This window comes from Pezoporus wallicus, unplaced genomic scaffold (genome assembly GCF_028554395.1).
Source record: "Pezoporus wallicus isolate ANWC-B61680 ecotype Strahan unplaced genomic scaffold, APGP_CSIRO_Pwel_v1 contig_6807, whole genome shotgun sequence".
In the NCBI taxonomy this organism is placed as follows: Eukaryota; Metazoa; Chordata; class Aves; order Psittaciformes; family Psittacidae; genus Pezoporus; species Pezoporus wallicus.
In genome coordinates, this window is record NW_026636431.1 from 232739 (window position 1) to 245675 (window position 12937).

The following is a 12937-nucleotide window of genomic DNA, read 5'->3' on the forward strand; positions in this document are numbered from 1 at the left end:
TTTCTCATATCCAATGTAATCTTTTTACCCACTATATGAATCAGTTTTCCTTTACTGTGTCATTCATCTCTCTTCATGTCAAGGGTTTTTCTTGTACCCATGCTGTAAACAACCTGTCACTTCTGTTCCACAATGACCCAATACAGGTACTTCCAAGAGGATTTTTCAGGATGTTTCCCTGTCCCTCTCCTTTTACGTGAGTATCTTAAAGTTATGCTGCTTCTTTGCCCCAAAGAACCCTACAAACAACAGAGAGGGAAAGGAGGTAAATTTTGTCTTGGTTTAATGCCTTTCTCCAGCAAATCAACCATAGAAGGTTTCAAAACTAAAATTTATATCCAGATGCTAACTATTTGCCAAAAGGCATATTAACCAGTTGTATAATGAACACAGGGTGCCTCAGAAGCAGTTGCACAGGACTTGGCATCTCTGCTTTCCAAAGTAAGTGAAATGAAATTCCCTGCAAAACCAGCCGAAACTTGGTCCTGATGCTGCTGTTTGGAAGCATGAAATCATAAAACCATCAGATAGGATCCTTTTTCTGTTAATATTTTAACTGTTTCCTGACTGTCTTCCCTTCTTATTTTTTTAAAAGCTTAACAAAAAATAAAAAGAATAAAAAAATAAGGCATAATGCAAGTGTGAACCAAATTCTTCTCGCAAATGTGAATGCAACTCTGTTGCATTCGTGGAGCTCATATTCAGGGTGCCATCTACTGGCATGCAGGGTCGGTAACGCTGTTAGGAGTCAATGGAGGTGGGGCAGCAAAGGAACCCTACCTGGAAATCCTGAGGGAGAAATTTCTGTAACTTGTACCTTTCCTTCATGTCCTGCAATATTTTGCAGGATCTCAGCATGCTCTACACTAAGACAAATAAAATCTGATGGTGAAAATGTTAAGATTTGGGGTTTTATCTTTCATGACAGTTCCTGTAACTTGGGTGCCTCAGTCTCCTTGTTATACTCTGATGTGTGTGAATTAGTTCCAGGTTTGGGGAAAATTAACCAAGGTTCAACGAGACTAGAATAAACGTTTTCAGAAGTCTTTGCAGACTTGCCATTTACTGACTGTGTTCCTATTTGAGATCCACGGCATGACTTTGTCATAATATTAAACTTTGTTACAGCAGTTCATGTGCTGATAACACCAGGCAGAGACTACCTAATTAAAACTCATAACACTCCCAAGAAGAGATATGTCAGAGTCTTATAGGTGGGAGATTTCAGAAGAAAATCTGAGAGATATACTCCAGCCAAACATTGGATTGGTGACAGAGCTGGTGTCGCTCTTGTCTCTCAAGTCTGATCAGCTCTCCAGCCTGGAGCCTACTGAAAATCTGTTGAGAAGCAATTTTGATTTTATACCAACATGAAATACAAAATGGGTTGACTCTCCAAGTTTAGAAGGAGGAAAAAAATAATTTCCTATTTGGAGCTGCTGCAGACTTTACTGCCAAAATGGCAAAGTGTCCCTGCGACATGGGTTTGAGCAGCTACTGCTCTAGGGGGTGGTAAAAAGTGTCTTGGGAAGGGAGAACACTCAGTGTTGTCTACCAAAGGTCCACATAAAGAGTTTTCCTTGGTGTCGTATACCAGCTCCCAGCAAAAACAGACATGCATAATCCTGAGCATCAGGACACATATGTAAATAGCCTAATTAGCCTATTTTTTTCCTCTTTTTTCTGTGATTTAATTTCTGTAGGGAACCTTGAGTAACTAATTCAATGTGGGAGGCAGCCACGATCATAAACTTTACTGCTGCTTTTATTAAAATCAGTGTTTCTATCACAGCTCATAATACTGAGTGAGTAATGGTTAATATCGAAGCACTTCTCATTTCTCTATTCAAGAGTGCTGTGTTTCCTTGTATTTCCATATATTTAGCTGTATGAGTTCAAATCCCCCTGGAGATATTCAAAAGCATTCTGGATATAGCCCTGGGCAACCATCTGTAGGTGGTCCTCCTTGAGCAGGAGACTTGGACCAGATGACTTTCAGATGTCTCTTCCAACTTCAACCATTTTGTGACTACATGACCTCTCATTATCACTCTCTATATCTGAGGCAGTTTTCTGTAAGGAATTGATTTATCAGGGCCATGAGAGGGTGAAGGCAGGAAGGTTGTGCCCTTCCACCATCATAATGCTATGGTGTTGCCCAGAGATACGCGGTAGTGCGCTTGATCTCCTTCTCTCACACTAGTACCGTATCTTCCTCTGCTCTGATGCCTTCATAGAAATTAACATTCTTAAAATCAGAGAATTTAATCTTTTAGAGTCTTCAGAGGTTGGGGAGATGTTGCTAGAAAAAAGTTGTGATCTTCAAACCCATTTGGAAAATGCTGATTTTCAGCAGTTTATATTATAACTGCATTTAAATGGATTTCCATTTCTCTGGCTCCATAATTGGGAAACCAGTTTATATAGGATCTCTTTCTCACCCATTTTCTCATACAGTTACACAGGAATACAAATAGCAAGTTTTCTTGTGACTCTTACCATATTACTTCTCCCAACAACTTACATATAGTAGTGCCAGGGTGAACTGGGGAAGGGAGCGAGGAAAGTAGAGAAAGTGCTGTATATCACTGTCCTGACGTTTTGTATAAGAACTATGAAGCAACTCTTGCTGATGAAAAGCATTTTGGAAATTTAAATAGAATGCAGTTTATCAAGTTGCATTAAGGCTGGCACAGGAGGTTGAACATCAGCTCTGCTAGAGAAGGTGTTTGTTCTCTACGAGTTTCCCCCTATTCCTCCAGCAGCTTGAGAGCTGATGCACTCAGCCATTTCTTAATTTACAAATATTTAAAAATGAACAAGAGAAATAAAAATCCCATCTCTGTTCGTGGCAGAATGTAAAAAATAAGGGAACTCTTATTAGATGTGGGTTGGAATCTAGGACACTAGCAGGGCTGCAGCATGGTCCTGCAATGCTCTTGTAACATGCATGTATTGAACTGTGGAGGTAAGTTATGTTAATTGACTTCACAGCATGTTGTTTTCCTTTGCAAGATTGAAAATGTATAGTGTGAGCAGGGCCAAAGACAAAACGTAGTGGCTGCCAGCTGGACGTGACAGAGGCTTGCAGGGAGATTACACCACAGACGAGAATGGCTTTTGAGATAAGGATAATCTTTTACATAAACTAACTCTTCCAAGGCAGTTTGGATGGTTGAGTGATAAGGGCAATAATAAAACTACAGGCTGACACAGCTGATAGTTATCCTGGTGTTCAAAGAAGATCAAGATCTTGCCAGCAAGATAACTCAACTTCTCCTGACTATAGTGACATACAGCTGGCATTGATACATTTTTGCATGGAGGGTTCCTAGATTAATACTCTTATGTTCTTCAGGTCAACCCAGTAACCATGGAAAGGTCTACAGCTTCTGATACAGCCTCTGAAAAGCCTAATCCTTCCCACCACAGTACGGGGACTGTTCAAATGAGGAACAAAAATGCCAACAGTCACCACGATAGACTGAGCCAAAGCAAATCTATGATTTTGTCAGAGAATGTGAAAGTCCCTGAGCCTGTAAGTAAAATACTCCTAAGAGTTTTTGAGTCTTCTGATATTTTAAAAACTACAGAATTACCTTATTCATGGCTAAGATACTGGTTTTGTGATTATACCTTGCAAGAAGGGATTTACTGACACTAATACATTTTAAGGAGTATGGCTTAGCACAGGAATAACAATTTTCCATCAGTGAAAGAACGAATTTGGCTTTGGTGGCCACGATCATAGCATCTACTCAGCATTTCAATTCTCAAGTGTTACAATACTTAAATATGGCTGCTGTAGAGCATAGTACTTACAGTATCAGATGCATGTTATGATTTCTCAAAAGGCAAAACTTAAAAGATAATGAAAGAAAAAAAAATGGAAATTTCAGCTCTGTAAATAAAAGCCAGCTTTGTCCATAACAAAATTAAGTCTTGTTGTAGAGATGAAGTAATTGAAACAAGTCAGACACTGAAGTTACTTTATTATTGTGATAGTTGACAGAGTTGACTAATTTTTTATCCATTACCATACTTTTTCTTTCTTTTTTTTTTTTTTTTTCTGAAATTAGTGATGAACTCTATTGCCAGTTGCATCCCCGCCCCTGTACTCCTTTGGAGCTACTAAACAAACTGATTGATATGAGTCTCCCCTGGTTAATTTTCTTCCATAATGGTGGCAACTTGCAGCTGAGGCCATATGATGTTACAAAATTATTTATGCAATGCTAGCCACTTTTTGGACTCCTGATCCATTTTGTTCTCAGAAAATGCAAATGAGGGAAAAAACTCTGTTAGCTGGGGACAGAGTCCCAGGTCTCAGTCATTTCTCACAACCATGCCAACCATTATGTTTTTGTTTTCTTGATGTAATGGATTCCTATGAAATATTCAGCTTCTAAAAAGTTATTAAATGGAGGAAACCTGTAATAACAGCTGTATTATTTTTCCTTTTTACTCAAAGTTCAAACTCGAAATTCAGATTCATTTAGCAATACATTACTTTAGTCATTAATTTCTCTGATATAGTAATATAGCTTAACTAATTTCACTCTGTATTTCTGGAAAGAAAAATCTCTTTAGATCTTTGCAGCTGATAAGATACTGAAATACCTTCCATTTAAATTATACTGTTTGCCTCAGACACACTGTATATGTCTCTTCCTTTTTATCTGATGTAAAATGTTCCTCCATTACAAACCTGAAACAATGCTTATAGTAATTTACTGGGAATACTATAATGTATTATCAGGAAGAACTGTATCTTTGAAAAAGTTTAAAAGTTAAGTATATTTAATGATGCCTAACATATTTTATTGGCTGTGTTTAACAAAAGGCACTAGGCTGCAGTCGTTTTTGACAAGCATGAAAACATCACAGCATGAGACTGCAAAAGGAATTATGTCGAGAAATTACAAGTGATCCATCTCTCAATGAATTATCCACCTCAATAGCCTGCAGAACTCAGCTACCAATTAACACCTACTTTATTACATGTTGGGATGTACTTAATAACTTTCATGTGTTTATGCACTATTACCTTGACTGATGCCTCTTGTACAATTAGGCATAATTGGCATATCAATATGCAAAAGTTAAAAGGATTAACCCTCTTAAAACTAATGAGCATTTCTGTATCCAGCTGCTAAATGAGACAAAATTAGCATTTTTCACTTTTGGGCAGGATTTTATCCTGCAGTTTCTCATTGTTGATATTACCTTGTTACATAACTTCAGTTGTGGGGATAGCATGCTGGACTGTTCCAGAGCAAGGGCTCTAAAAAGTTAAATTAGACATAAATATTCACTGCTGCATCCCAATAACCGTAGCAGGTACAATATATATTCATTGGCTGAGAGCTGAAAAGTTGCTTTGTGTTGCATTTGTTTAGTAGCTAATTATATAAAAGTGGAATTTTACTGAGTATATGTCATTTTACCAAGCAAACTTGGCTCTGACATAATGGATTGAAAGCCTGCCATGCTACTAATTTCCTTTCTATTTCAATTCTTTTCATCTCTTTTTGCCATGTAGAATTTTCTGACTAGATATTGACAGACAAAGTGTTTTGCCATATTTACTTAAATAAGCTTCTTAAAGTTGTTTGCTAATGCCCAAACTAAAAGCAAAATTCCTAAGGATCCAAACATTTTCAAATATGTGCTTTAAATGCAGTGAGATTCAAGTTAAAAGACTAGTGAAGTGTCTGTTGCTTGTAGCAATTGCATGCTGATATATCCGAATCTGTGCATGTGACTCATGAAGGATGTTGGGGAAAGTAATGGAAAAAGGTACTCTGTCCAAGTGTCTTGAAAAAGCAAGGTCCAACTGATATGCACACACACGCTCATATATATGTATATATGTACATTTATTAATCTTGTTTTAAAACTCATGCTGTTCTTTTCTGAGGCACTCATATATACAGTCTTCAGTTTTGCATTTAAAGGCACACAGATCCCTATTACCGGTGTGTTAAACAGAGCTAATTTATTTTGTGCTAGAAAATAAAAAGGACTTATTGTGATATTTCTATTTGTAAATTTACTGTCTGCCTCTGTTTCAGTGATGGATATAACCTACAAGGTATCCACTGATTATGTTTGTTTTCTATTTTGCATTGACTAAATATTTTTGTCCTGTCATTGAAGAGATTTTTCTTTTAAAAAACAAGATATAGCTGAAAAAGGTGTTCCACATTGATCTTTTGCCATCCATGTTTTGACATATGAATTATGTTCTAGTAATATATGGGTCAAATCCTTTTTACTCAACTTGTGCAAAACCTACTGACTTCAGTGGATTAAGGCAATCAGCATCTGGCACACTTTGAAATACCAGTAGAAAAAATAAATTTCTAAAATATATTTTTGGGGAAAAAGAAATCACTCTGGACAAGAAAGGGCAAAAACCAGGCGCAAAACTAGAAGGATGACTGGTGATTTATAGAGAAGAAGATACATAATTTTCTCTAAAGGATATTTTTGTGTTCTCAAGCATTTGCTGTGGTGCTTGTAAGCACACCTGGGGCTATAGTTTTGAAGGTGGACAGATTATTTTCTACAGGGTGACAAAGAAGGATATGCATCATGCATCAGTAGGTCGACATGCACTTGCGCATTTTATAAGAGTGAAGATGCAAATGTGGAATGCATAAGCTAACTGATGCAAGAGCTAAATGTAGATTCTTGGGGGTTTATGTTATTTATTTCAATGAAAATGCTTCAGCATTGTGCAAAGGCTGAAATTGATACTAATGTTTAAAGAGCACAAATCACTAAGCTGGACACAAACTGGTAAGCAAGGGCTCTTTCTGTGCTTAATATTAGTGTCTGAACTAGCAATGTAAATGAATATTTGTTATGTTCATCTGTTAAAACCCACGAAAGTGCATTTTGCTTCATTCAGAACAACTTCAATGAATGAAATGTCTTTTTTTATTGGTGTCTATATTAAGAATTAGAACCTATTTAGACATTCCAAAATGTTAATGTATTAGAGCTTTTTTCTGATTAGGTTAAACAAACGGGTAGGTTTATTTATCTCTCTAATACATTATCAAGGAAACAGGAAGCAATCTTCTTTTGTTTTTTACTCTTGTGATCATAGAACACTTGCCAAAGTTATGGCTAGCCAAAAAGACAGAAATAAAATGGCTAAAAATATAAGCCTTCTGTTTAGCAGAGTTTTGGAGCCATATTTTGAAATTGCAGGGCTTGTACATGTTTACTTCAAATGAAGCTTATAGTTAAGTTTTAGGCTTTGTTTTTATAGATTGTCCTGAAGTAGATCCTGATATTTAATTAAAATGACACTAAATCACATTGAATTGATAAGACTTGGCATCTCAAACAAAGGTAATTGCCCGTATTGGTTTTGTACAAAAATAGAGCTGCTTGGAAAATGTGCAGCCAACACAGACTGTCAACTCCATTTATAGATCAATATGTGAAAACCATTGATCAGGCAGGCATGTGTAACAGTAACACTTTGCATTTATTTGTTGTTTTTATACCACGTTAAGGCTTACAGGATTATCGGCTTCCAAAATATTTTGACTTCCTCGTAAATATGTTATCTGTTTAATGTTAATTACAAGACAGTCTCCAGCCCTCTCTTAAAGTATTTTCAGTTTCATTGCTATGGGTAGTTTTAGTTGAAAATGGATTATTTCCAGCTCTGAGAGATCATCAGAGCTTCTTTTGTAGTATAGTTTATTCAGGGAAAGTTTTTGAGGATTCATTTTTTTTTAACCCAGTTTACTTTTTTTTTTTTTCCTGGAGGATAAAACAAACCTTAACAAAATACTTCTAAAAGCAGAAGAGCTTTTCCTAGAATAATTGTGTACGTCTGAGATGGAATATTCTCTTTGCTGTGTTCTGATAGTGACTGCTCAGGCATTATACTTTGCAAATTTATCACCATTCACTAGTCCATTATAGCTGCATCTACATTTATCACTTTAAGGAAATAGCTATGTTCTCTTCAAGATGTTACGAGGTGTTAGCACTGTGATAGATATAGAAAAACATGAGTTTCCCATGACAAGTAATTGTTAATAAATGCAAGCTTACACCTTTTTCCACTTTAAATATTTCAGGGTAGGTATGAAAGCAGAGAGTCTACGAAAACAGTCCAGTTTCAGTTCTTGAACATGAACATTGCGGAAAATAAAAATTATTTGTTGAGTACCATTGGTCATTCTCCTTTTTAGTGCAGGGAAATGAGAAATGAAGTGTGTCATACGAGCTCTTACTATATTGAAACTGGTTTTGTGCTTTCAAAGCCTAGAACTGCTCTCTGGTGTGTTTTGCGCTTGCAGACAGACTCTTTGGCTCCTGACTCCAGTTTTTCAGTTATTTCAGCACAAGAGTCCCTTGATCCCCACCTGAAGAGCTGCTCCTCCTCCGGGGCAGAGGCCCTCATCTTCCACTGGCAGCATTCCCAGATGTGCCCCTATATGCTCAAGTATGTTCTGCATACCTTAAAGTCCTTTGACTTAGAAGCTGAATTTAAAATACATATCCATTAGGATATTTCAGGATTTAATTTGCCTTCAATAAGCAATTTTACTCAATAGAGCAGTGCAAGTTGCCTTCCAACCCACTTTCAGGATTGATATTTTGTGTCAAGAAGTATTTTCAGGTACAGAACAAGACTTTTTCTGATTTTTTAATTTTTTTTCCTTTTGTATGCACTTTGAGAAGGTATTCTTTATAGTATATTTGAATTATAGCACTTCAACTAAAATAATCCTGGCTAAAAAGAAGTTAATTTTATTGTTAAACTCCCTATTTATTTCTCCTCCAAACATTTTCACTGTACCGTTTCAGCTGTGTAGCTTGATAGGCAGCAACCAGGCCCTATTTCTTCTTAAAAGCGAGGATAAATTCATTTCAGCTCTCTTAAGGGGGTGGTAAATGTAACTGGTTTGGCTTCCTTGTTAAACCAGCCTGAAGTTCAGACTCGATATTATGTGAGTCGGAATTGCTGATTTTGACTTTTACTCAGCGTGACAGAAGGGTAGAAAAAAGGTTCAAAAACCTCCTTTATTTTTTTTTTCAATCTTACATTATCTCACGCTGTGAAAATCTTTACTCTATTTACCAAGCACAAATTAGTCTTGCCAAAGGTTCTGAAAGTTTGCTACTTCAGCTTAGATCCTAAAACTTCAAAGAGAGATGCAACTCTACAAATTAGTGTATGTGCTCCGCCATGGCTATTTTAACTTGAACTTAACTAAATTCGTTTATAATTTAGTACTGATTGAATGCTGCCATAAATGTACACCGGACACATTTTTAAAGTTAGTCCTCTGATTAGTAATTTGAATAAAAAAAAATCTAACCTTGTTAGCATCTGGACTTATTTTCATGATAACAACCCCTTCAGAACCTACAAAGTAATGAATAATTGACAACAAATGAAATGTTTTGATAGTTGTCGGCACAAAGCATGTTTAATGTTTTGTGTTGCTTCCTAGCTAATTATGTAGATGACACATTTGTCAGACCTTGACTGCCATTAGAAACGTGTTTCCAGAGGGGAGAAAAACAGGCTATTCATAGAGTAATTAACTAGAATGCTCAATGACCTGTGAGAGATTCAAATGGCTGCCAGTTCAGACATTGTTTTGTTACAGAAGCAGAGGGGTAATTAAAATTCCAAATTACAGTGCTATGATGAAGCATTTGTTTGTTGACAGTATACTCTTACTCTAGTTTGTTAATTCTTTTTTAAATTGCTTCTAATCCATTTTATGGCTTTAGGAGTTCCGTCTTTGAATTTACTGACAACTAATATTATGGTAAATTGTTCTTCAGCGGAGTACTGCGGGCTTGGCAGTTTCATGGGAGCACAAGGTGGGTGGGATAGAATCGCTGTTCTTTCCCTAAACTGACATACCATGTGCTGTCATCGAAATGCGGCTAACGCGGCACATCTTGTGAAATGATATGTTCATAATTCTGTGTTAGGGAAGATGTCTAGTTAGGGGAGGAAATGGTTCAGATAAAGTAATAATAATCAAACAAATTGAGGAAGGTGTCCTAAAACGTTAGAGGAAAAGCCGTGACATGGTTGTGGTGAGGGAGACCATGGGTTATGTAAGCAGTTTGGGAAGCCGATGTCTACTCGATAACAGAGAATTGGAAAATGGTCGTCTGCATAAAGAAATCAAGAACAAAACATGAAGAATGGGATATTTCGTAAGACTCGCCTGTATCTTTGCCAACGCCCTTTGCAGGCAGTAATGGATGTGACAGGCTAAGACATCTTTTCTCATATAAATGTGGACTCTTTGCAAGTCCAGAGTGCTAAAGTTCTCCAGACAATGAATTAAATGCAAGCCCAAGTGAAATATTTATTTACTTTGCCAAAAGTGAGAATATGGTTTAGTTAAAGGGATCTGACAGAAGTAACATGGTGTTTGATGCAGGAGAGCTGACAGCGGCATGGAGTGAGCGCTGATTATCCTGAAGACACTGTCAGCTAGGATTGATTTCCACTTTCTCCGTTTATGTAACGGTTCCTGTAATACAGCTGACCCCAAATCACGTTACCTTGTCATTTCTCTGCATGGATCAAGAAGAGATGAGCTGAAAATAGCTAGGCACTGACCTTGAACTTGCCAGAAAAGTGAGAAGTGACGGGGGGAGGTTTCAGCGTGCTGTTCCTGCACAAAGGCGCGGGCGGCTGCTCTGCAGTTGCAGCAGCACAAGGGGGCAGAGCAGCACTAGAGATTACAGGTGGAGCAGCTGATGCTAGACAAGACAAATCTAAGACAAATGGCTTGGCTTTTTTTTTTCTTTTCTTTTTTTTTTTTTTTTTTTTTTTTTACATCTCTTCCTCCTAACCCCGAAAAACCGGGGAGATTCAACCTAGAACAGCTGCTGACTCCAAAATGTTGATGTTCCCATCATCCATCCCTTGAAAATACAATTATTTCAAGCAATGCTTAACACTGAAATACTTTCCTGGCTGAATTTATTGCTTGGAAGTTTAGCATCTTCTCTATGAATATCTCCCTGTTGTTTTCCTAGCATCCAGTGAAAGAGCCTGTGTTATCATTAATACAGCTGTCTACAATTTGTGGGGTGTTTGACAAGATCAGTGCATTCTTCAAAGCCCTGCAAATCCATGTGAGTTTCATAGAAAGCATGGTGTAAATACTTTAAAAAATATTTTTAAGCTGATAGGGCAAACTAAAAAAAAGTTAAAAATTAAAGCATTTACTTTTTTTTTTTTTTTTCCTTCAGATGTGGCATTCTCTCTGTTGTATTGTCTATCTTGAGAGGAAAGAAAGAAAACTTGGTTGTGAAAATATTTAATTTACCATCTAAAAAACATGTTCCACTTCTTTTGTTTCCCATTTTCATCTGTGCTTGCCTTTTAACAGCCCTTTTTGTCTCTTATACTGGCAGTAGTTGTGGAGACATGAGATGCCAGCGCTGGGTTTTCTCAAGATCTGGTGCTATGGGGTGTCACTGATTGGTGAGAGAGCTTGGGGAAGGGCCAGGAACTCTGTACTCACCCTGTAAGATGTCTGGCCACCGTCATCTGGAGACACCAAAGCATGTGTGCCTTCTGGAAAGGCTATGATGGGCAATTCAGGCCTAACCCTGCTCGTCTGTCTAACTAGTTGATGGTTCCCTCAAAATATGATTCTTTCCCTCAAGGGAATATCAGATTCTGTGGTGTGGGATACCTGTGGTCTCTTATCATGTTATGTATCTTTGAAAAAGCAAAATATTATTGCCTATTTTTACACCAATGAATTCCTTTTATTTTTTTTTTTCTTAGGGACATTTAGAGAAGTAAACCCTGTTTTTTCCAAACTGATAGAAAAACGGATAAACACTCCAAAAATATCTTCTAGGTTACTGTTATTTCAGAAAACACAGTGAAATGCAAGAGGTAAAGACAATTTTTCTTTTGAAATTATTGATTTTACTGTAATATCAATTTTTATTTGCATCACATAAGATGTGATGGTTTTTTTAAGAGCAGAGTACAGGTGCAGACTGAAGTTATTTCTTGGTGGTAACTGCTGACTGGGCTGTGTAACCAACAAGAGCTTGGAAGGAAAAGTTAAAAATGACATCCCCTTCGCATTTTTTTCTATCAAAAATGTGCAAAAATAGTGAGTATGATATAAATTAGGTGAACTGTAAGAACTCCAAATGTTTCTCTCCTTTTTCTTAACTTGTTCAAAGCCAAAGGACAGTCATGGGATTGAATCTGTAGTGCAGAACTTGCTTGTTTCAAAACTCTGCAAAGTGTTTCCTTTGAGCTCTCCTGGTAAGGCAACTAAGCAGCTGCAAAAAACCTCAACGTGAGGTTTTAACTAAGCAGAAGACCCAGAATAGTATTATTTTCTGTAATTTAACATCTGATTCAAATTGCAATGATCCCACTGCTTTTGTATCATCATTATGTCACAGTTCATTCCACACATCCCTGTTTTTTTTTTTTACCAGTAGGAAAAACTTACTTCCTGCATCTCTTCTGAATGTGCTTCTCAGGATTCTAATTTTTCTTCTATTTTATCCTGTAAACAGCAGCACTCAAATATACAGACATGTTAATGACACTGAAGTTACTACCCTGATGCTCAATGTCCCAGTGCACTATTAAGTTACACATCTTTGCTTCAGGAGTGAGATTGCAACATGTTAGAAATGTTAGAAATGTTAGAAAGATAACATTCTATAATATTTCACTTGGCTTCCATTATAGCCTTCTTTTGCATCTACTGCAACCAAGTGGAGAAGGAGCTGGACTGCAGTTCATCATGTTTCCCTGATCCCACCTTGGACATTGACATGCCAAGAGACTTTTAGCCCTTTCTTCTGTTTCTACCTGTAAAATGGAACTGAGGATGATGCATATATCCTTTGCACCCATTACAGAGTCTGTATCAGAGCTGCG

At 37.1% G+C, this 12937-nt stretch overlaps 1 protein-coding gene across 6 annotated transcripts in view; it reads left to right on the forward strand.

Moving 5' to 3' along the window:
* ARHGAP15 (Rho GTPase activating protein 15) overlaps positions 1 to 12937 on the forward strand; it is a 378211-nt gene that overhangs the window by 28081 nt on the left and 337193 nt on the right. For all 6 annotated transcript variants that reach the window (XM_057400262.1, XM_057400261.1, XM_057400265.1 and 3 more), the window contains one exon: positions 3359 to 3538. In XM_057400262.1, coding sequence (XP_057256245.1) covers positions 3374 to 3538 — 165 coding nt within the window. In that variant the 5' untranslated portion in view covers positions 3359 to 3373. The remainder of the gene's footprint in view (positions 1 to 3358; positions 3539 to 12937) is intronic.